The 24,420-nt window shown below is 49.0% G+C and overlaps 1 protein-coding gene across 3 annotated transcripts in view; it reads right to left on the bottom strand.

Moving 5' to 3' along the window:
- LOC104686414 (mitogen-activated protein kinase kinase kinase 3-like) overlaps positions 1–24,420 on the bottom strand; it is a 76,199-nt gene that overhangs the window by 2,933 nt on the left and 48,846 nt on the right. For 2 of the 3 annotated variants that reach the window (XM_039549435.1, XM_039549433.1), the window contains exons 6-16: positions 23,074–23,187; positions 21,430–21,541; positions 14,472–14,605; positions 11,796–11,869; positions 9,592–9,659; positions 7,652–7,744; positions 6,526–6,720; positions 5,548–5,696; positions 4,828–4,959; positions 1,804–1,933; positions 1,088–1,265 (exon numbers count right to left, since the gene is read on the bottom strand). In XM_039549435.1, coding sequence (XP_039405369.1) covers positions 1,088–1,265; positions 1,804–1,933; positions 4,828–4,959; positions 5,548–5,696; positions 6,526–6,720; positions 7,652–7,744; positions 9,592–9,659; positions 11,796–11,869; positions 14,472–14,605; positions 21,430–21,541; positions 23,074–23,187 — 1,379 coding nt within the window. The remainder of the gene's footprint in view (positions 1–1,087; positions 1,266–1,803; positions 1,934–4,827; positions 4,960–5,547; positions 5,697–6,525; positions 6,721–7,651; positions 7,745–9,591; positions 9,660–11,795; positions 11,870–14,471; positions 14,606–21,429; positions 21,542–23,073; positions 23,188–24,420) is intronic. The other variant, XM_039549436.1, reaches the window with a different exon arrangement.

The raw sequence follows: 24,420 nt of genomic DNA on the forward strand, positions 1-24,420 counted from the left end.
TGAAGCTCCCTGGGCACACAGGTGCTTGGCACTGGACTTTCCACTCCCATAGCAGGAGTGAACACAGAACCCTTGCTTTAATTAAAGCTGGTGGCTTTTCTGCCTACCTTAAGTGGCAGATGCTAAGTCTCTTAAAAGCTCACTGGAGCATCCCCTAAAGGTAAACCCAAGCACAGGTTCAGACAGCACAGTTTCAGCAATAGCATGTAGTTCCCTAGGAAGCTGAGAGAGAATGAAACATGTTTGCCTACATCCAACTTAATCTGGGAAGGAACATGTGGGATGAGCAGCAAAGAGCCCAAGAGGTTTCCTTAGGCTTGCTCAAGAGTCCTGGTCTTGGCAGAGATATTCTGCCACCTCCATTCATAATTGATCCTAAAAAGTTAAACCACATTCCCCTCCCATCAGCCAGAGCAGGTGGTGCAGGGTACATGGACACCTGCTAAGGACTTTCTGGTTTTCCCACCCAAAGAGGGTTCTCTTGGAAGGATTATTTTTTGTTGACCCTCTTTGCTTGGGCACCCAATGGAAAGCACACTGTGAAGATAGTGCTTCCTCCTCATATACTGGGAAGATTAGTAGTGTTACCCCAACTCTTCCAGGCTCCATCTGTCATCCTCCACAGATCAAAACATTCACAAGCAGCCAATGATTTTGGTTGTCTTTGTGCCTGAGCCACATGCAAACATCCAGCAGCAGATTTGGGAAAGCCATTGAAGATCCTCTGAGCTGGGCTTAAGTGAACCCAAAGTCAGGGCCAACAAAACTCAACAGCTCTTTTAGTGACCTTTTTTGTCAACCTGCTTTCCAGAATTAAAAAGCAGTTATGGGGATGAGCTGGACGTGAGACTCACCCAAGACAAGAGCTTCCAAAAGCAAGCTGTGATTCTGAGTGCTCCTGTTATAGGAATTTAGCTACAACACATTCCCTCTGGATATCTGCACAGTTGATCCTACCATGTATCTCCTATTTTCCATCCTTTGCACTGCTTCCCACTACTAGCTACACCCGTTGCTCCCATTACAGCCTCCCAAAAGGATTGTTTGATTTAAGTAGCAGTGGTGGGGTTTTTACTGCATTCCTTACCACACATCAGCTTTCCTTCCATAGCCCTCTCCACTGATAACCTCTGGGCTCATCCAGTATGGTGTTCCCGTGACAGATTTAATCCCTGTTCCAGACATGCAGATGGTCTGGATGCGTTTGCTGGCCCCAAAATCTCCAAGTTTCACATTTCCAGCAGAATCTCTCAGAATATTGGCACCTGGGGTAAAAAGCAAAGACAAGACCCCCAAGAGATGAAGCAGCAACCTGAAGTGAGGAGAGCAGGAAGGGCACAGGCAAAGAGCCCGGCAGGAGGGAGCCCAAAGGGCTGTGGTGGGTTGGATTCCGGATAAATCCTTCTCTCCTAAGGCAGCTGCTCTCCCAGAGGGTTGACTCCCACCAGCATCCCCTCACTCAGCAGGTTTCCCAAAAATGAGCAGTGCATGGGGGCCAACAGATCATCCTGCCCACCCACAGACAGCAGCAAGGAGCCTCAGTCCTTGGCTGTGTTACACCAGGTTTTCAGACATGTAAGGGCAGTTAACAATAATCCCTTGAGAGAGAAGACAGCACAAAATTTTGGTTTCAGCTGCTTGCTCAAGATTTTCATGGTTCAAGCCGGTGAAGGGCAGGGGCAGAAATACTTCAAATAGCAGATCCCAGTGCAGTGCTGAGCACAAGGATCTGTGCTGGGGCAGGGGGAGGCTGGGCTGAGCAAACACGAGCTAACAAGGAGCTTCCCTGTACCACCCACTCACCTTTAATATCCCTGTGGACAATCATATTGCTGTGTAGGTAGAAGACTCCCTGCAGGATCTGCCTGGTGTACTTCCGTGTGACATTCTCGGTCAGAGCACCATAAGCTTTTAGCTGGTCCTTTATTGAGCCCTGTTGCACAGAAACAACACACACCAACCCTAAGGACCAGAGGAATCATCACGTCACAGGAACTTCTTAAACCTTCCTGACCACTCTATTTTCCAGCTCAGAAAACCCCAAACCCTTCTTTGTAGAAACAGCAAAAATCCACTAAGTGCTGAACAGAGTGAAGACTTGTCCTCGTGTCCCAGGTCCCTGGGGAGATGAAGGAATGGTTTGGTGTCTGTCAGAGCTTCCTCCTGCCAACACCACAGACCTTTTTCCCCCTCTAGTGGCTGGAGGGGTGTCACCGACAGCTCGTGGAGAAGGACCAAACTGATGAGGAATTCCAACTCAAATGAGAGTATCAACTCGATTAATTAGATTCATAGAATCTTTACGGTTGGAAAAAACCTCTGAGACCATCCATTCCAATCATTAACCCAGCACTGCCAGGCCCACCACTAAACCGTGTGGTATTGAGCATTTCCAGTGATGGTGATTCCACCACTTCCCTGAGCAGCCTGTTCTGATGCTTGACAACCCTTTCAGTGAAGAAATTGTTCCAGTCTAAATCTCTGCGGGTGCAACTTGAGGCCATGTCCTCTTTTCCTATCACTTGTTACCTGGGAGAAAAGACCAACTCCCACCTGTCTACAATCTGCTTTCAGGGAGTTGTAGGGAGCCAGTTCTTCAGGGCCAAGATAATGAGTCAGTCTTTGAAAGCCTCCTCCCAAAACTTTGCACAGCAAGGAGCACCTCCAGCCACGAGGGACAGCCAGCCCCACGAGGGCCTGCTCCAACAAGACCACCCATTTGCAAGTCCTTGAATTTCTGACCCAGGCATGCAGGCTCAAACTGGTTTGACTGTATTGATCAAAGAGGAAATGAAGCAGGGGTGAAGACATTTATCATTCTCCTGGTTTCAGCTGCATTTTCAGGCTACTTGGAAATTGATGTGTCTCACTGTGCCAGAGCTGGGTTTTAGCAGGGGTGAACCAGAGGCAGATTTGGGGTTCACACTCAGCTCTTACCTCCAGTATTCAAAGTTAGCTGGGAAGTGGGAGGGGAAACTCATCCTGTTTCTGCCTATCCTGCAGCTCCAGGGTTGACCCAAGATTGCCAGTCTTGTTCTGGGAATAGTGGCTGCTCTGCTCCAAGCCAGCCCATCAAACTCTATTAGCTTTTCCACATCCACCCATCTCTGCTGCAGCTCTGCCCAGCTACTGTTTTGGCTTCTTTTGAGGCTGGTGGTGATCCTGTGGATAAGCCTCTCCTTTTCCTTTCTGAGCACTGCTGAAGCAACCTGAGATGCTCTAAATGACCCCCTCGTACAATTTGTATGCAGGGTATGCTCCCTCGCCACCACCAAAATAGATTTCTTATCCTGCCCCTGCTCACCCTGATGAGGGGACATCAAACAAAGAAGGGGAAACAGGTTCCTTGAGGCCTGTGGTCAAATGGACCATTCTGTTTTCCAAGCACAGATAAAAAAAATAATCTATGGGGAGGACAGAAACTACAGAGTCAGCTATTAAATGGGTGCCATCATAAGAATGGCAGGCTAAGGGTGCACCCAAACTTGGCCCTGTGAAGATTTTACCAAGCTGACTGTCCTAAACTGGAAGCCTGGCCAGACCCAGCTTTGCAGAGGTGCTGTCCTGCAAAGTTTGGGAACTCCCTCACTTCCACTGGCCTTGGAAACCAGAGCCCTGAGCTGCTTTTGTGAAATGAGCTGTTGTTGCAGCAGCAAGTCAATCGGTATTTGGTCAGAGCTCGGCTTTATCATTTAAAAAAACAAACACTGAACTTCCAGCCCTGCTGGACACTGCCCCAGCATCAAATGCTGGTTTCCTGGCTGCTAACAAACATTGGCATGCCGTGGAATAAGCAGCAAGGCGATTGCTGCAATTCCTGGGATTTACTCCTCTGGGTCCATGCCTTGTGGAAGGGCCTGAAGGTGAGATGCCCACAGGGATAGAGGGAGGACAGGGCTCGGAAGGGACTCAGAGGCATGGAAGTCCACCTGATCACTCACATGCAGGAGATGTTCGGAGAGCCTCTGGCATGTTTACTAACAACCAAAATTATTTGCAACCAGATGACTTAATTGTCCCTTCTGACCTTACAAATCTCTGTATAAACAAGGGTTTATTCTCCAACACTCTGGGGAAAAGATCCAGCTGGACAGGAGGGACTTGGGAGAACAGATCCTGCAGCAATGTAAATACCATTATGCTGTTTTACACCATCAGTCTAATAGCTGATGTAATTCACAAGCTCCCAAACACAAAGAGATGCTCAACTCATCCGTGTACATTCCCCAGCCCCTGCTTAAACTCCCTCAAAACATTCTGATCTTTTTCCCCATGGCTATTTCATCCTGTATCAGCAAAGCCACAAATTGAAGCCACTCCTGCACAAGAGGATAACACTGCCCACGAAAAGCTCTGTCCTCAACAGAGAGCTCTAAGTGAGTAACACTGCTTTTAATACACATGTGCTGAAAGGCACAAATAATTGGTGACAGCTGTGGGTGGACAGTTGTACTATTAGCTTTTCCTGCAGGGATTTGCAGTAAATACTTAAGGATGGGCTCAGGCCACAGTGTTTGGAGCAGGATCTGGATCACGTCCTACATTCACCAAGCTCAGATTCCAGACTATGAACACACCCTGCTTCAGGATTCAAACCTAAAACCTGCCTGCAAGGCTTTTCGTTTCACCCAGTGCATGTTGAGGGGCTTCACCATGACATCTGACTCACATCCTACGCTTTCCCAAGCCTTAGGGATGCATCCACTGCTTTGGTTTAGTTCATCAGCTGTACAGCAGCTCAGCTGGATTCAAATTTCACCAAAGCCCAGGACACTCTAAATCTGTTTTCTGCCACTCAGGAAAGTCTCTAGCAGGAACCACACTTACCCCTGGCATGTATTCCACAAAGATAGACAGTTTCTTCTCCTCAGGATCCCGCAGGCACCCGTAGTACTGCACAATCCTGTCGTGACGGAGAGTCTTCAACAGCTGAATCTCACATTCTAAAGCATTCACCTCCTGTAACAACACAGACAGGCTTCCTGATGAACGGGAATGCTGTCTTTGGGAATATGATATAGACACTGCTCCATGCTGAGCATGATTTTTGTAGCAGCTGTGAAGCTGCCCATGAATACATTGGCCACACGAGGCTCAGGAAGGAGGACCACTGCCCTAAGAGAAAGGCAAGGAGAAAGACAGGGCTTGTCTTTGGGACAAGTTCACTTATTATTACTTGTGTTTAAGGAGTTTTTCTGGAGTTTTTTTTATTTATGGCTTTCCTATTCTGGAAAGGTGACAATGAAGTCACTGCCCACAGTGGGGAGAAGGTGAAGGGAGCAAGAAGGACAAAATTAAGGAAGATCAGACAGACCTGCAAGAGATGATACCTGAGACAGAGCAGGCCAATGTGACCAAGGAACTGGGAGGCAGAGAAGTCACCACAGAGCTCTGAGTAGTGCCACAAGCCATTCAGGACTACTCCAGAGAGGGAAAACAACACCCTGTCTCCACACAGTGCCTTCCAGGGACATGGACACCTCCACCCTCAGCTCCCAGCCCACAGTCCCCCAAGGAGCCTCAGAACAGCCCTGCCCTTGTACTCACTTTACTTGTCTCCTGGCTGTCAGGGTCGAAAGGCACCTGCTTCACCGACAGCTCCCGCCCAGTGTCAGCATCATAGCAGAGATAAACTTCCCCAAAAGCTCCTCTTCCCAGCAGCTTCCCCAGCCTCCAGTTCACAGGTGCCTGCAGAGCTACAGGAGAGAGCAGAGGGTTGAGAGAAGAGCACAGCAGGGAGACTTCAGCATCAGGGTCCAGCTGACCCTACAGAGTGCAGGGCAGTCAGCAAGCCACTCTCTCCCAGAGGCAGCAGGACAAACCAGTTTTAACTGCACTGGTGCTATTGGTGTGGGGGGAATGTCTCCCAGTCTGCATTAGCATAAAGCAGAAACAAATACCAGAAAAGTCCTATTTCATTAAGAGTCTTTCCTCTAAAAACTCTTTTCTTAGCCAGTGTTGGAATTTCCCTTCTGCTGTGGGAGAGTTTAGCAGGATACAGGATGGCTGAGCAGCAGCCCAGGCAGGGACCAGTAAGGAGTCATTCCTAGGATGTTATCCATCACTAAACAGGCCCAAAATGCACCAGCTTCGACATCATGGGCAGCTGTGCAATAGCAGAGGAGCTTGCAACACCATCTTTGGGTGCTGGGGTGACAGCAATGTCAGCCAAGAACAGAAACTCTGGATGCATTTGCTCCCATGTCCCAAGTCTTCTGGGAAGCTTCTGCTGTGTGACCACACTGACAGTCCAACACACAAGCAATCATCTGCAACCCAGCAAGTGCTGCACACCAGCTGACCCCACACAGCTCTCAGCCCAAGGCCAAGGTAAGACACAGGGTATTGTACTACACCTTTCTCATGAAACAGAAGCTGGTGCAATGTGCCTCATGTTGGGGGGCAAAGCTCACCCACGGCTGGCTCAGCTGATGCCCAGTAACTCAGCAGGTCACAGTAACTCAATTTTGTGCTAAACCCCAGCTCTACTGAGAGCTCAGGCACTTGGGGCTGTGGTTCACTCACAGTTCCTGGCTTTCGTAGGGGAGGTGCTGAAGACCTGCAGACCCTTTTCACAATTGTTCCAACACTTGGGCCTGTACTCGTCGTACTGCAAGGTGCTGAGCTTGCTGTCCCCAGTGAAGCTCTTGGTTCTGCTGGAAGGGACAAGCTGAAACAGGTTCTCCTGTGGGAAGTAACTCCTGGGGAAAGTCCTCCGGCCTGTAGGGGAAAAAGGGGGAAAGTTACAGCCAGAACACATGGACCAGCTTGGATCCACCTGTCACCGCCTTCTCACGTCACTGCCCAGATCCTCACCTCTTCAAATTAAACAAAGCAAGTGTAATGAAACTGCAGCAGAACCCTGTGAAGATTTTAAATTCAATTTAAGAGTTGATAACAGCAGGCATTACATCTAATGTAGATGTTTCCAGAGGGGTTTGCAACAGTTTAATTACATCAGGGGGCTTGTTGGTTGTTAATCACAATTAAACACTCAACAGGCAGGGATTTACATTGCAAATTATCCCTGCCATCCCCTAAGTCCACATGCAAATGACCACACAGCAGGGCCAGACCTGCTTTCTCAGGGGTGTCAGTGAGATGAAGCTCATTCTGGAAAGCTCAGTATGCTCTCTGCACGTCCTCAGTACATTTTCCCCAAGGGAATTTTTGCCTCCCACCATTTTCAGTTTCATACAGTGGAAGAATGAGCAGGAAAACAGTGATGGAGTGGGCCCCAAAGCTCAGAGCTCACCAGTTTAAAACAGAGAAGCAAACAGATACTGCTACCCTGAAATTGCTTGGGGATTTCCTACAGCTCTGTGAGAAACCTGCTGTAAAGGTCACAAAAAGCATCCTCAAAAGAAAGCAATTTAGGGGAATAGAAAGGTTGATACTGCCAGGGATGAGAAATGCCAATCATCCCCACAGCTAAATTAAAAGAGGAGGTGTAAGCAGCGGACAGGCTGTAGATGCTCAGCACTTCCCAAGAGCACAGCTGCAAAGTCTCATAGAGAATACCCTTCAGAATACACAAGGGAATCCCAGATTACTTGGTGGTCCCTCCCTTTACCAGAAACCTCTCCTTCCCAAGTCTTTCCAGTCCCAGGCATGGTCACAAGCCATCAAGGACTGATCACCATTTCCTTACCGTCACTGTAGTCCTTGCGACTTTGGGAGAGATGGTACTGCCTTGGGAACGTCCCACCTTTCCCAAACCTCTCACAGAATGGGATGTCAAAATCTGGCAGGAGGAAAGAAGACACAGGTATTTCTGAGATCAGCTCAGTACCAAATGCCCAGAGTGTTTCTTATGGGAAACACTGAGTTAGAGGCAAGAAGGAGGTGACAAGGTGTTCATTTACACAACCCTGTATTCCCCAAGGCTCCCTCTGAAATCTGCCCACAGTCACAAACTCCTCAGTGGAAAATCAAGGTTAAACACACTGCCCTTGGTGCCCCCAAAAGCAGAGGAACTGCTGATTTTATGGACCCTGGCCCACAGTGTTGAAGTGCAAGGCAGAGGATTAACACAGACCATGCCTGGTTTCCAAGGCAGAGCACTAAAATATCTTATTTGCACATGGAAAACGCAAAAATCAGCATGGAAACAAAACTGCCAGGCAGGGTCAGGCCTTGATACATCTACTCCAAAACCTTTGCCCTGATACCAGCTATTTCCAGGGCAATGCAAAACCCAGCACTTGACTAACACCAGATGGTATCTCCCTGCTCTTTCTTCTCAGATGTGACTCCTCCCCTCTGAAAACCAATTTAGACCCCCAGAGCTCCAAACTTTTATATTTATTTGCTTAAATGCTAGAAAGATAGAATATACAGGAGGGATTAAAGATCATCAGAGTTCAGACACTGGATGATTAGAGAGATGGATGGACACGCAAGATAAGGACATTTTTTTTAATAAAAACCACAGCACAGGAAGCCATTGCTGGTAGTACCAAATAACTTGAGATTAAAATATCTGTCATTCCACCCCCTTCTTTCACCTGCTGTTTTTCCTCCATCCAATTCTAATGACACAGCCCCTTCTGACTGTTTGTTTGCCTTAGCCCGGGGCCAGCAGCCGCTCCTCAGAGGCTGCTCCTGGCCTCTGCTGCACTTCGGTGTGATTGCCAAAAAGAGCACATAATGGCTGAAATATGGCCAGCAAGAGGAGCAACAAGGACAGGGCAAGAGGTTCTCAGTGAGCCACGTGTGAGCGACAGTGCCCAGAGGTGTCTCAGAGCAAAGTGCCACGGGGGGAGCACTAAAACCTTCAGCAACGAGGGCTGACTGCAGCTTCATCTCTGCAGCTCAATCTAGAAACCCTGCCTCAGGCCAGCAATGAGTTATCCTGCCACAGGCTGGCTGCCATTTGCTCATTTTTAATAGTGCAAGTCATTACAATATTACAGAGTTTCCATTATTTAACCAGCTGGATGTTTATAAGTGATTAAGCAGTAACCTATGATCTGTGCAAGCACCAATACCACTTCTCTCACAGCATTTGCACTATTGCAGATTCATACAAGTGGAAGAGGTGTAACTCCCTAGAGAGCTGGGGTTTGCTATGTAGGGAGTCAAGATCCTGAAGGGGCAACTCCCAGATAGTAAGAGAGACAAAATCTGATCCTACAAGGCTGTTCCCAGCTTCTCAGCACCTTGCAGTTGTCAGCAAACACAAGAGCATGGCCCCCTCAGCAACATCTACCAACACAGATCTCTCAACAGCTTTTTACTTGCTTGCATCCATCCACCTCAGGGCTCCAGCTGCTCAGTTTGGACTGTTGCTGCTGTCACTTGATTCCCAAATCAGGCCTAAAGGTTCTTCAGTGCTACCACTATTGCTGCAGCGTCAAGAAGGGTTAATGAAGACAAGAGCAGCCCTGCTTGTGTTCGATGCGCTGGGCTTTTTGATTTTAGAGAACATTCCTGTTTGATCATTGCAGGGTCAATTCTGAAGTATCACCTAAGCCATGGAGCTGGTTTGCTTGATTGCTTTTAATTACTTTTCATGCAGTGCCATCTCTCTAATAGTCTTTATCCAGCCTCTTTACTACATAGCAAATGCAAACCACCAAGAGTGCTTACCCATGCAATCAAGACTGTCTTTGGGATGGCTCTTCCTTCCAGGAACAGGGGTTTGGGGAAAGGGAGGGCTGTAAAGGGATGAAAAAAAAAAAGAAGGATTCATTTATGATATCAGAAAGGCTATTAATAGACATGGGAAAGGACAGGAGAAACCACTGATCACTGAGCCCCCATCCTCATCCTGCACAAGAATGAAGATTGTTTTTTTGGCTGGATCACAGCTTGTTCCTGTGGCAAACAAAGGGGATGCTGCAAAACCTGCAGTCACCAGGCTGAAATGAAACAGCTGAAGATCATCACCCCTGTGCACAAGGCAGCACAGAAGGAGGGCTGCAGGTTCCTTTTCCCTCAACTTCAGGGGTTCAACCACACACCTCTGCTTTCCATGAACATCGTTCAGCTGCTGCAGATGCACCAGAGTCCTTCAGTCATGCTCAGTTCATGCAGGATTCCCTTTTCTCCAACATCACCTCCCACCTTCCTCACACAGAGACTGCACCACCTCTGGGAACATGCAGCCTCCCCAGGAGACCAGGAGGGAGAGCGTGGGACTGGTGCCTCAAGGCTCAAGGTCTTTAAACTACAGTGAGAGGATGAAAAAACACTGCAAGGAGATTTCAGCAATCCCAATTTCACCCCAGACTCTTAAAGAGTGATCTGGCATGTTGGTTATCCACGCTCTCTTTTAACAATATGGGCACAGAGCAGAAATCTGCATTGTAAAGTGCTCTGAAACCTACTCACATCAAAGCTGATCACTGCTGTGGCAAAGAGGAGTTTGTGGTGCTGTTCCTAACCCTCAGCCTGGTCACTCACTCTGTCCTCTTGGGCTGATGCCATCCCAAGCAACTGGCTGCAAAGCCTCCGCCACCTCTTTGCAGGAATAGCCCTACTTACTCCTCTTCCTTGGAATAGTACAGCCCTCCTTGTGCCTTTTCCAGCTCCTAGACCTATGACTGAACACATCTGCCTGCTTTGCACATGAAATCAGGCCATGCCACCTTCTCACAGAGAGCTAAAGGTGTAAAACTCTTCTCTCAGTTCACAGCAGAGTAACAACCAGCCTGTTGTTACTCTGTTCTTCCTGGCAAAATCTATGTAAAAGCAAAGCTAGGGCAGAGAGGTTGGGAACACAAGGAATCCAGCTTCGATATGGCCATAACAATGAGCAAATACATCACAGGAAATTATTAAAAGCCACAAAAAGGAAATGGACCTCGATGCTGAGACAGATCCAAAGAGCACAGAGCTGCAAACCCGAAGCATGCTACACAATCAACCCAACGCAGGCCCGCTGGAACGCAGCCTTGGTGCTGTATGGCAACAGCAACAGCGGAAAAAAATAGAAAATCTTTGATGCAGATGGAAAAAAAAATAGACTGCTTCCCAAAAGGACACTGTGTCTTATCCACAGCTCACCCTGCACAGCAGCAAACATACGGTTTCTGTGCACGTGTGAGCTGGGACCGAGCTCAATGGCACCAGCCACTGAATCGCAGCCTGGGTTAGTACAGCGTGTCCCAGTTGCTTCCTGCTGAGTAGCTAAACTTAGTTACTGCTCATCTGGTGTCCTCAGCACCTTGACTGACACATCTGTGGCTGCTGGCACTGCACAGGGCCTGCTGAGTTTGCCAGTGATCGGTGGAGAGCAGACAGCGTGCCCGGGGAGGAGGAGGCATGGAGAGGCTGATGGAATATTGACCTGGTGACTGCAGAGAGCCAGAGGGGGAAGAGGTGCTGTGAGGGTGATGAGGCCCTGGCAGAGGCTGCCCAGAGAAGTCGTGGATGCCCATCCCTGGAAGTGTCCAAGGCCAGACTGGATGGGGCTCGGAGCAACCTGGTCTAGTGGAAGGTGTCCCTGCTCATGGCAGGGGAGTTGGAACTGGATGATCTTTAAGGTCCCTTCCAACCCAAACCATTGTGTGATTCTATGAGAATTTTCATCTCAAAAGACAAAAAAGAAGACCTGGTCACACAAAGCCAGGCTGTCTTTGTCCAGCTCAGATTGCTGCAATTCAAATCATACCATTGCACAGACATCTGTTGCTAGGATCTGGTTTTCAGCGACAAAGATAAATTTGTTTTGCTCAGGTGCATCCTCGTCCCAACAGAAACCTCAAGGGATGCCACTGATCTGGCTGTTCTCCCACTATGGAGCAGAGGCTGCAGTTCAGTTTGTGAACACGGTGACACACACAACTCACCTGTCCACAGACCTGTCCAGTGACTGGCAGCTCCCAGACAGTGAGTCATCAGGGCTGATGAAAGCTTCAAGCATCTGACAGAGAAAGAAAAGGGGAAACAATAAGACCATGCACTGTAGCTCTTCAAGCTCCAGAACTAGCAGACCTCTGCAGGGTCATCCACTTACTATGCCCTCCCTGCATTATTGCTCTTTCCAACTGCTATTTGCTGGTAGGAAAACTGAAGCAAAGATAATTAGCACCCTGATGTTCAAAGCGTGCGGAGAAGTCAATGAGATTCAAAGTGCTCAAAGTATTTGTGAGAAATAATAATACTACTACAAAAGGAAAATATGTATCAGGACACAAATGATGTGCCCAAGGCCAAGTGGATATTGTGTACCACAGCCAGGATTGCAGCCCTGGACTCCTGACTTCCCGAGCTGCCCTGGCACACAAGCCCAGCCTTCCTCTCTGCTGATAAGCGCAGCATCATCAGGGTTTTTGGCTGGAGGAACCGGCTTGGCTCTCACCAGCCCAGTGAGTCAAAAGCTGCATTTGTGTTGCTTCCTGGATGAGACATTGTACTGGCCAGGGTTATTTATAGCTGTTTAGTAACAATAGAGGGTTTGTATGGAGTGGTAAACCCTGGGGCTGTGTGGACTTCCACACGGAGCAGAGGCTGCTCCAGGCCACGCTGTGCTGCCACAGTGCCATGCTCCCTCCTGGCTATGGACACTCACCAACCCTTGCTCCACAGCTCATTCCTGGGAAAGCTCAGCGACGAGGGTTAAACACCACGTGGAGCCACACTCTGCTGGTTCACACATCGCTCCTCCTTCCCCAACAGCCTCCCTTTCCACAGGCTGTTCCTGTCAGCCCTCCCTCAGATGGTTCTCATAACAGCTCCTGCTGTTTTGGCCAGGCAGTCCCAACTGCAAAGTGCAATTTTTCTCTGCTTCCTAGTTTTTACCCCAAAACCTCCTCATTCAAAGTGCACTAGGCCAAAGAGCAACAAGAACTCTGGTAGAATCCACTCCCCACTTCTGCCAGCCATGCCAGCTCTCTTCCAGCAGTAAATGCTGAAACAGACTCATTTCTCAAAAGCATAAAATTGGGAATTGGAGCATGCTCCATACTCAGCCTCTGCTCATCTGCCAGGCTGGTCTCAAGACCACAGTTACATCACAGGCTTGCACAGGGGCATTCCCCAAAAGGCAGCCAGCTCCAGCTTCTGAGTGGTTTTCCATGAGGCACTTATGGAAGCAGCAGTACAAGGACATTCTAAAGGCAAAGCCCATGTAGGGGAAAGCACAGCTGCTCAATGATGAAAACCAAAAAACCCCAAACCATTCCCCAAACCCCTTCTCCCTGCATTTCATTCACCAGCAAAGGGCTGCAGGCCACCCACAGCGTGATGTTGGGGAAAAGCAAGGAGAGCATCTGGGAACCTTCATCAGGAGCAGGCTTGGGGCTCTGAATTAATGGAGCTCCATAAACAGCCGGTGGAGCTGGGCTGATTTACACCCAAGGGGGCCACGGGGACCCTCCCCCTGTATGCACACACACACTTTGTCTTAATCCTCCCCAACATGTTTGGGAGGCATTTGAAAACAACAGAGAGCCAACTTTTGGCTGCAAGGAGCACATGATACATCTGCACTTTGACGCTGCCAAGACTCACCCAGAGTGACTTCTTATTTTATTAAGGGCTGTATAATAAACTGTTGAAAACACAACTTTGCCATGGAAACACTGGCACAGCCTGCATGCAAATGTGGAGCTAGTGGGTGCTTTTTGAGTGTAGGAAACACACATCACCCCAGGGACATCCTTGGGGGCCAAGCACAGCAGCCTGATGGATTAAGCTTAGTCCCTTCCAGATGTCCCTCCATGTCCTTCCTGTAAACTCTGGATCTTAGTCCTATATTTCCAGGAGCTTTGCAAGAATGACATGTGCCCAGACAGCCCAGCTGACTTCACAGGATCTACACTAAGCTCTTCAGAGCTATAGATTGAGCAGAAATGCAAATGAAAAGGGAGGTATAAGCTGCTCCCACTCTGGTCCCTCAACACTGCACAGATTCCCTCCTCGTGGGTACCAAATTGACTGAAGGATGAGGTACTGCTCATCACTGAGGAACTTGCTGCTCTTTTATTACTGAGGGACTGGGATATACAATCTCCTTATTAAGAAAGTTAAAAAATATATAAAATGGGGGAAAGACAGAGACACAAAACCACAGAGGCTGTGGGCAGAGCCAAGAACTGTAACTGGAGCTCAGGCAGAAACACCACATGGGAAGCAGCCAGAGCTGCTGATATCCCCGGGCTGTTGCAATCGCAGGCAATCAGTTTCTTGGCACATTCCCTCATGGTCCCGGGATCTGGGAATGCTGTGGCCACGAGGGCCTGGCAGCTGGTGCACATGTGTGCCCCAGATCTGTGCTGCTCCAGAGCTACCCGAGGTGCCGGGCACATTTGCCATCCCCACTGGAGCTGGCTCTCAGGGTTCCTGGAAATCAGGCCCAACTTTCCCAGGCATGTCAAGCCTGGGGGCACCCATTCCTGGAAAAAGCTGGCCCGAGCCCCAAGCACAGGCACTGCTGGGGATTTAATGGCGGGAAGGGCTCTCACAGCGCAGCCTCCTCACACCCAGCGCTGTCCCAGTTTCACCCACACCCCAGCCCCACTCACATTCTGGTCCATGGTCTCGGGGATGAACTCGCCCTCGCTGTTGATGCTGGTGTAGGATCCCTGGCGGGCGATCTGCTGCTGCTCCTCAGGAACGCTCCCCGGCGGCGGAGAGCTCCGGCCGGTGTGCAGAGAGCCTAGGACAGGGACAGACACAGGTCAAGGACAGAACCTGCCAATCCGAATCCTTCCAGAAATGCTGTTCCAGTGATCCCAGAGATCTCCTGGAGATGCTGCTGGGTTGGAACTCGCGCGGATGGGAGTGGAGCTAGAGGGGCGATGCTGTTTATGGGCATCCTCCAAAGCTGTGGCAACAGGGAAGGTTTGTTACTGTAGCAGACTTGATCTTCAACACACCCTGGATCCTAAGAGTTGTCACTGTATCCAGGTGCCATGCCGGAAAGGAAAGAGCTCTGGAGTTCTGCTGTGGTACAATCAGTCCATCTCAAAGCAAACCACAAACTCCAAACCCACCTCCCCTTTGACCTCTGGGCATTTCCTCCCTGGAGCAGGTCACTGCCTTGTTCAGCCACCTGGGAAACAGCCTGGCTGTGCCCAGTGCAACATCACTGAAACACTTGTTATATGGAAAATGATTTGCACTCAAATACCCTCTTCTCTCCCTTTTCCCTATTTGAAAGTAAAGAGGAAGGAAAATCAGCCCTCAAATCCAAAAACCCCAGGGCAGTAGTGACCTATGGGATCAGTTTGTCCCATCTTTGGCCAAGGGAATTGTCTCCCCATCTATAGCCCCAGTGCCTCTACCCTGTGCATCCTGTGCACAGACAGCAAAGCTTCCTCTGGCTCCCTCCCAGGGCTCCTTTAGCAGAAGGTGATTTCCATTTTGCACCTGGGAGAGAACTCCACAGCTTCTTTATGAAGATTTACTCCTTTACTCCCCAAATCCACTCTATCCTCGCGCCTTTTCCAGCTTTAGGGATTGCTGCCTTTGCCTGGCCCAGTTGCACAGTCTTGGCTCTGCCTGACTCCCTGTAGTCCCTCCCCTCCATCCCTGTGCTGTCATTACTCCATGGCAAGCAATTGCTGACGGAGATCTGTGCAGCTCTGTGCTGGAGCTTCAGCTGGTCGGCATCGTGCAACGTGAGCTTTCACACAGCACAACAACTTGTTTTCATGCAGACTTCTGAAAAGCACACATCCTTCAGGAGATAGAAAGCACATGGGGATGTGTTTCCTCCCATTTTGTGGCGCTCTTACCAGTTCTTACTAACAACATGCCCAGGCTAAGCACAAGAGAAAGGTACTGGAAGGAGGCCTATCCCATCATGGAACGTCAACACTGATTTATCAACACAACACTTCTGCCTCTTCTGCTGCTGTTCTGCATCACAGTCACTGTGCCAGAGGGATCTCTGGCATAAATCCATCTGCGTGATCAACACTACGAACCTGAATTCCCACCTTTCACTTCAGCAGATACACATCAGGAGCTGCTAATGTTAACAGTGTCACACCAGCATTAAAGATCATTAAATCAGGCTTTTTTGCTGGATTTATACCAAACACACAGATTTGTCTGTCCCATGCTACATGTTCCTTCTGACTCCTTGCTCAGATTGTAAAAATAAAAGTCATATGGCTTTGAGTTACTTTTTTTTTCCCTTCTTCCTATTTTCTCCTTCACAGATTTCCTGCAGGATAAGAACACAGTGAAAAAACTCCAACTGAAGTAATGCCAAGATCAAGAGGAGAGAATCTCTTGAGTGCTGCAGCACTCATAATGAACTGGCTTTCCACCAGCCTTAAAACAAAACCAGTTGGGAAGTACAGCATCCTCTCTTTGAAGATAAATAAACAGGCTTTTAACTACTGAGCAGTTCGGGCACCCTGGATAAATCACTGCATCAGCAGCCCCTCGTTTGCTTAGCAGATGCCAATCTGGAATGCAGCACAAGGACATTCAGGTGGCTCTTGACCCAAAAAGCTGCTGGAGGATTCAGTGTGGTGTAAGTGCTCTATCTTAGCTCTGCTGAGCATTTCTGTTGCTGCTGCAATGAGGTGTGGGTCTGCTCATGCACTGTTGGGATCTCTTGCTCCAACAACCCATTTGTTATCCAGAAACCCTTTGACTATGATTCTACAAAGAGCTGTACATGCCCTGTTTGACTCTGAACCCAGGGAGTTAAACAAGATTTATCACAAGCACAAAGACTTTGCATGATCTCGCTTTAAGCCTTTGCCTGTAACAACTACTCCCAGCCATAGATCAGCTGTGTTTGACCTTCCAGAGTCACACTTCCTGCCAAAAACTTTAAAAGGGGATAAGACACCAGCTATTTCCCAGCAGGTAAGGAAATTAAACAAAGCGCTTAGGCTTGTGCATGCCTGGGAACTGCTGGAGTGAAGCAGATCCCTTTTCAGCCAGGCTGTTTGGGTAGAAGTGCTGCCCGAAGTCATTCATGCAGCTTCACACCTCCAGGAGCACTGGTTGCTGCTGCTTTGCATCCATGCATGCTCTTCCAGCTGGGAGGAACATGGGGAGGTGCTGGGAGCAGAGCTCTGGAGCTCAGGGTCAATTCCCTGCTCCAGCCCTAGCCTGCCCTGTTAACAAAACCTCCGGCAGTCCCAGGGCTGCTGGAGGAGGGGAGGAATGGAAAAGAGGGGTCAGAGGAAGAGGGCAACAGGGGTACTTCATGGCAGGCTTAATTCATAGTGGGGAAAACACAAGGCACATGGGATATACTGGATAATGCTGATTAACCCACCCTGAGGCAGAGGAAGAAACAGACAGAAAAGCCCAGATGTGCCTGCTTGACACATCACAGATGCTCTTTGCACTGGACCTAATACTCAAGAAACAGCAGCAGCACCAGGCAGGGAGAGGAGGCCCCCAAGGAACTGTCCTGGAGTCTGTGGGATTACATGTCAGCTCCAGTGGGGATGGGGCAGGCTGTGAGGCACTTCTGGACAGGCAGAGCACTGGTCAGATCTGTTTAGGATTCCTGAACTCAGAGAAACTCTGCAAATTGGCACTGGTTGAGCACCTGACCTCGGTTACTCTCTGCAGCAAGGTGCTTTGGGAGGGATTCCTGCTCCATGTTACACACACAAATGCAAAGCCATATTTGTGAGACAAGAGCACAGCGTGTCCTGAGGACAGAGAGCCGGGACAGCACGGAGACTCCCAGTCACTGCTGGCACCCACTGGAGCCTTTCATGTTCCCTTCTGATTTTTTTATTTAAGAAGTGCCTTTCATGCAGTATGTGCAGAGCTCGTGGTGCTGCACGTACAGCCAGTTCCCCTGTGCCAGGCTTGGCTTCCCTCCGCCCCCACATTCCCTGGCTTCATCTTCCCCTGCTCTTCCCAAAACTTCGCCCATTACTGACCAGCACCATGCAGGGAAGAGAAGCCCCTTAACAGCCAGAGCTGGGGAGGGTTTGCTGGCAGCTACCACCGCTCACAGCTGCAGCCACGGGGAGCCCAGCCCTGGGATGACGCTCCCGAACGAGGCACACGACGTCAGGATGTGCTGGCAGAAACACCAGGCTCAGGACAGGGCTGCACAGGAGGAAGAGAGAAACCTGCTGGAAAATTCTCACTGGTCCTGTCAAGGGGAGCTCTGAGCAGATGGACCCAATCTCCCTCAATTTCTTCTTTTCCAGTGGGATGCCTACACATCTCCCTCCTCTCCATGCTGATCCCTCTGAGGATGGATTCCTAAGTCTTGATTTAAGGCAAATTTAGGGTACTTTTAAACTAATAAGCAAGAGCCTATTTTCTAGCCCTGAAGCAGCTGGCATGATGCACACAGATAAATTCTCCTCCTCAAAACAGTGTGGGTCTCATCCATCCTAACTCCTGCAACACTCCTGGTCTGGAGAGGGCTGGCAGGCACATGAAGTGATGGCTCAGCAGCCTGGTTTTCCATGGAAAAAACCCAGCAAAATAAAGCTTCTGGCAAATGTTTCCACTGAAATGGTGATGCTGGAATGGGGCTCTTAAATAATTTGTGGATAATGTTCTGAAACATGTATTTCTTCAAAGTAAATAAAAACAATCCCCAGTTATCTGAAAATCCAGAACCCAAAAAGATTTTAATCCAAGTTTCCTTACTCTTTTGCTGGCCACCAAAAACCTGGAAGGGGATTTCCACTGAAAAAGTTTATGGGGGGAAAAAAAAAAAAAAATTGACTTTGCATAAGGTTTTTCAGGGACACAGAGTGAAGACATTTTCTGCCCAGAAGGAGCAAAAATAGCTAAATCTTCCCCAGAACATCTACCTCCCTTTCCAGTGTGCTTGTGCCAATAACATACAGTTTTATTATTTTTCGCTGCTGTTTACATGGCAGAGTCAGCAGAAAAACACGAGACATCTCAGAAACATGGAGAACATGACCCTGAACTGCCTTGTATTATAAAGACACTTTAAATCTCCTTTTAAATGTGGTTTCAAGAGAAAAGCTGAACTGAGTTAAAATCCTCTTTTGGTGGCAACCACTTTGGTGACAGCAGAAGGAAAACACTGAAATGCCTTGTGACTGCAAATGAATAATAGTTTCTCCTACAGAATTCCCAGCCTCTTAGGATGCCTTTTGACTGTGCACCAAGTTCAGTGAAATCCCTGCTTCGGGAAACCAGAACAGCATCATGTCTGTCTGTCTATTCCCTGGGTTTTATGCTCCATTTGAAATGCTGCTCTCCCTTTCAGCTCACTGGAGTTTCTGCCCAGCTGCTGGATCGCCCACTTCTGACTCAGGAGGTCAAAAATGCATCTGCTGGATTGTGAGTGCCTCCTAAGCAGAGCTTCAGTAGCTTCGTGCAGACCCCAGATAACCCTAAGAGAGGAGTGACCTTCTGTTATCATGCAGAGGGCTTGTTGAAACCTCTTTGCAAGACTGATGGTTTACATGGAAAAAGAAACAGAGCTATGACTGATGCTTGACCATATAACAGTGCCAAGGACTCTGGGTTTGGTGCATTAGCTCCTGAAAATCCCAACATTAGCACACTCTGCATCCCACAGCTGGTGCCGCCCAGTGCTCTTCCTCCATTACCTTGACTAAAGCAGCACATTATGCCCATTCCTCCACTCTGCTCTTCAAGCATTCCCTCAAAATCCATTTGTACCTCAGGCTCTCACCCTTGCAGAGCAGATATCTCACCCTTTGTCTGCCTTGTTTAAGCTCAGGGTGTTCTTAAGGCAGTGACACCTCACAGTCAGTGGTGCAGACCCGGTCAGGAACCAGCAGCTCCAAAACAGTAAGGACAGGCCAAAGCATGGCATAAAAGCTGGTAGGAAAGCCTTAACTTTGCAAGAACCCATCTTCCCACTAGCACAGCTACACATGGAATCAATTCTGCCCATCCTGCTCCGCTCACACGACAGTGCCAGCTCCCAGTGCCACAGCTCTTTGCTGGCCCACATTAACAGCCTAACACGTGCCAAGTAAAAGGGCAGCAGAGATGTTTTTCTCCAGCACAGTTTCTACTGAGACTCTGTGCTTTACCACATATTTATGTGTGCCTTTCATTCAGGGTCATCTACTGACCCTGCCAAACTCTCAGGAGCCATGGGAGCTAGGAGAAAAAAAGCCAACAGAAGAAGACAACCCTGGTACATCCCAGCACCGGGCCCAAAGACAGCCCTTGCACACGTGCCACCCATCCCTGGCATCAGTAAGAGCTGGGCATGGCTGCACAAGGGGTGTGTTGGACCTACCCTAGAAGAACATTTTCTGTACATCTTGTCTGAGATGCAGCAAACCACAGGATATTTTATCAAGGCAGCACAGGCTATGAAACAGAGAAGGAGCGAGTCCTTGGAGAAAAACACTCTTTTGTTGCACAGAGTTTGGAAGTATTTAGTGCCATATAAGTACAAAGGATCTTTAGAGGATGAAGCTTATCTCCATATGTATTTCTGAAGGAGGGCCCCACTTTATTCAAGGCTGTCAGCTCTACAGGTGGCAAGAACCTGCATGCAAATGACAGGGATCTCTAGAAATTACCCTATAACCTGCACCCACAGACATGGCAGAGAATATTCTCTGTGTGAAACAATCATTAATCCTGCCTGTAGGTTGGAATGTGAATAATTATACCCCTGCTATACAGTCCTACATATTGCTTTACAAGTTCTGCACAAAGCACCCTACAAAATCCTACAAGGCTCTTCACACAAAAGCTCCTACACACAGCTGATCAACAGGATTTCAAAAAGCTCAGAGCATTTTAGAAAGCAAGAAAAGCATAAACTCAAGTCCAGAAAACCAAAGAGAAAACCACAAAAGGCTACAAACAAACTCCGGTCCCTGCAGGGCTGCAAGAGGAGATCAGGCATTTGCCAGCCTGGCTTCAGGGTTTCAGCACCTCTGAAGGAAAGGGATGCTTCCCTTCCCCTGGAATGTGACCACTGTAAAACACCGCACACACTCATTCCCCTGAGAAACCCCAAAAACAGCTACCACAGATGTCACTTCACTAACAAGCACAGGGACATGTATTTGGTCTCTGTGTGGTAAAGCTGGTCCCAACCCAGGAGCTAAGGAGCCCAAGCCCACTTAACTACATTATTCTGCCACCTGGGAAAGGGGGACAGATACTGAGAGAACAACAGCATGTGGTTAAAGGAATAGCCAAAGGTTCCAAACAGCCTTGGCTTTCTATAGATTCTCATTCTTCACTTTGATAAAGCTCAGTGGCATCAAATTCTCTGGAAATTTTTGTCACTGCATTTCCCACCCCCAAATTACACCCCAGGTCCCCCGTTCTCTTCACTTTTGTGCTCAAAGGGACTCTGCTCAGCACAACCTTGCCCAGCCTGCAGAGTCTCTTCCTCAGGCTGAGGACAAGCAGCAACTGCACTGAATTATTGTGGGGGCCATCAGGGTGGCCATCCAGATTGTAACACACAGAGGGTTGTGACAAACAAAGAGGAAGGGGGCGGTGGCCATGTAGAAATAGCACAAAACACCCCACAGAGCGTTGCATTTCACTGACCTGTCGAATACTTGCGCGTCCTCTCGGAGTCTTTGTACAGGGATCCCATGATATCACCCATGGATCTGGAGATCCTCATTTCATGCTGCTTGCTGTTGTTCGGCTGCAGGAGCTGGTAATCAGACAAAGGGAATGATCAGGCTTGGCCAGAGCCCTGTGGACACACGATGTGAAACCCTGTATTTGGCTCCCCGTGACCCTATTACCCAAGAACTATAAAAACTAAAAAAAAAAAAGAAAGAAAGAAAGAAGACATGCACGTAATCTAGAGCGATCCAAAAACCATTCACAAACAATTCACATCTGTTAATAAAACACTCTAATAAGACTAAGCTCCCACTGATAATGGCAAATACAGATATTTGACATAAAAGACTGTTCCTGTACTGCATCATCTCCAGATAGATACAGAGACTGATCACTGAACTGAAAACACTGCCAATCCCAAAATCAGCACCTCTCCTCCAGGCTCCCTAGACTCCAGGGGCAGCCTAGGCACTGCAGAGGTTCCTCTGTAAGAGGGCAGAGGAACAGAGAGTGGAAGGTCAGGGAAGATAGGTAAGGGAAGAGCAAAAAAATGCATATCCAGCTGGTAGCTTGGTAGTGACCAGGTTTTACCAAGATACTAAGACCACCTAAGATCACGAGCCGTGATTTTGTGATAATTTAATGTATGACCTCGGAGCCGTGTGTTCTCACCCACAGGAGCATGGCCACGTGCTGCTGGAAGAGATGGGCCTGCTCTCAAAGGCAGGCAGGAATCTACCTGGCTCCTCTGCTCTCAGCAGCTGACTTGCAATACTGCTGTGTTCCTACAGATTGCCCCATTCCCACACAGGGTTTAGGAAACCCCAACTGATGGCTCAGTTTCCCCCTGGCACTCTGGTCCCTGCACTTTCCAAGCCTCTCAAAAGGAGTGGAGAAGCTCCAGGGGCTGTGAGCACGAGCAGTAGCACACGGGTAAGCACTGAGTTTCAAGACTCCCAGTCTCTCCAGCACTTCTAGGAAATAAACAGAAGAAACAGAGTTGCAACATCTACAAATCCCTTGCTTTGCAGCCTGCGCTTGGGGCAGCACGACATGTGCTTTGGCAAGACACTCTGTGCAAGTGAGGTCAAGCTAACAGGCTTAACTGCAAAACCACTGAGCTCAGGAAAAACTAATAAATAAATAAAGATGGAAAAAACCCAGACAGTTCTGCATGAGACCGAAGGATTCTCTGGTTTGCTCTTCCCAGCATTTAGCACTGCCAGCAGCACGTGGAGGGAACAGTCCCCATGCTGCCACCCAGCATGGCAAGGGCCAGGGCATCACCTTGAGTACAGACCAGAGGTGACAAAGGAATGGTGGAAGCACCTCTAGGAAGAAAGCACAAAGGGTTCTCTCAGGGTTTAACCTTGTTTGAGGGTCAGTCTGGTATTTAAGCCTTCACAGGATGCAGGAGGAGCTGGAGGGAGCTGAGCTCAGCCTCTGGGCTACTATCACAGGAAGATTTCCAAGTAGCTGAGCCAGAGCAGGGCTGACCCCCCTCATAACCAGCTTGCCCTCTGCTCTGCACCGTCAGGAGACTCTTTTCCACTCCCCAACACAATAACAAGGCATCTGATTCCGGACACAAAAGAGCAGAGAAGGTGAAGGGCTCACATTCGCTTTCTTTGGAGCGCTCACAAGGATCCGCAGGCTCTTCAGGGAAGGGCTCAGCTCCAACTGTTCCATTGCTTCGTCCAAATCTTCCTGGGATTTCAGTGGGATCAGGAGCTGGGAAGGATTAAACAAATACCAGAGAATGGCAATGTCACACTTTTGGGTAAATAGAAGGAGCCAGATTCTTACAGGGAGCAGTTTGGGAACTGGGGGACGAGGGAGGGACCCAAGCAGGTGATGGAAAACGGAGCCCCCGCGCTCTCCAGCTTGCCGAGCTCTAACATTTTCTTCCAAGACCTCATCTACTGAGGAACAGATGCAAAAAAAATCACAACAAACAACATCTGCAAGAAGAAAGCTTAAAGGTCACACCAGCAATCCAGCTAGTGGGAAAAAGAGAGGGCTGGGATGAAACCTTGGGCTTGCTGCCTGCTACTCTGGGGCTGCTCTGATTCTGCAGGCAGGACCTGCTGCTACCCAGCCCCAAAACAACCCCACACATTCTTCTTGGGTTGATGGTCATGCAGTGGTGCTCCAAGACACCAGTGAGTTACACCCAAGGATTTACTCTGGCAGATGCTTTGTGCCCTTCCCTACTGCTGCAGCCCGTGTTCCTGCACACTGACACAGCTCCCGAGTGCCTGGCCATCAGGTGAAACCAGGGAACATCCCACAAATAAGAGTCTTTTCCTTTTGATGTGAAAGGTGTGCATTGCTCTCCTTCCAAGAACCACTTCTTTCACTCCCAGCAGAACAAATTCAGCTTCTGCTCTTTGTAAGAACAGAGAACTACACAGTGCTGTGTCTGTCAGGCAGCAAGAAGTCCTGATGTTTTCCTGGGAAATGGCAGACTGTTGCCCTCATACTTTCACGGGGAATCTGACCCTCCCAACATTGCTGTGTGGTGTACCATGTCCTGCAGACAGCCTGCAAAGCCTCCAATGCCCCACACAGCTGCACTTCAGAGGAGCTCCATGGCCTTCTGTTGCCCTGGGCTAAGATTAAAAGCACATCTTCTTGCCCCTCATTCTGGGATATTCTGCCTAATCGCACACCAAACAGGCCTCGGCCCCTGCAGGTTGCCTCGGGCACTGAATCCGGCCAACACAGCACATGTTATTCTCATGCCTGTGCCAAAGTACACGGTAATTCCACTGACCAAAGGCACCAAGCAGCCACAGCTCCCAGCAGGCTCTCACTGGTCTTACTGGGAGCCACAGTTTCCCAGAACTCCCGAAAAGTGGGTGATCAGGGCTCCTGCCACCAGCCACAGCAAATCCACCTCAGAGCAGCTGCCACACACAATGACACTCACAAGCCAACTGGGACAGCCTTTTGATCCCAGGG

This window comes from Corvus cornix, chromosome 2, assembly GCF_000738735.6.
Source record: "Corvus cornix cornix isolate S_Up_H32 chromosome 2, ASM73873v5, whole genome shotgun sequence".
NCBI classification, from domain to species: Eukaryota; Metazoa; Chordata; class Aves; order Passeriformes; family Corvidae; genus Corvus; species Corvus cornix.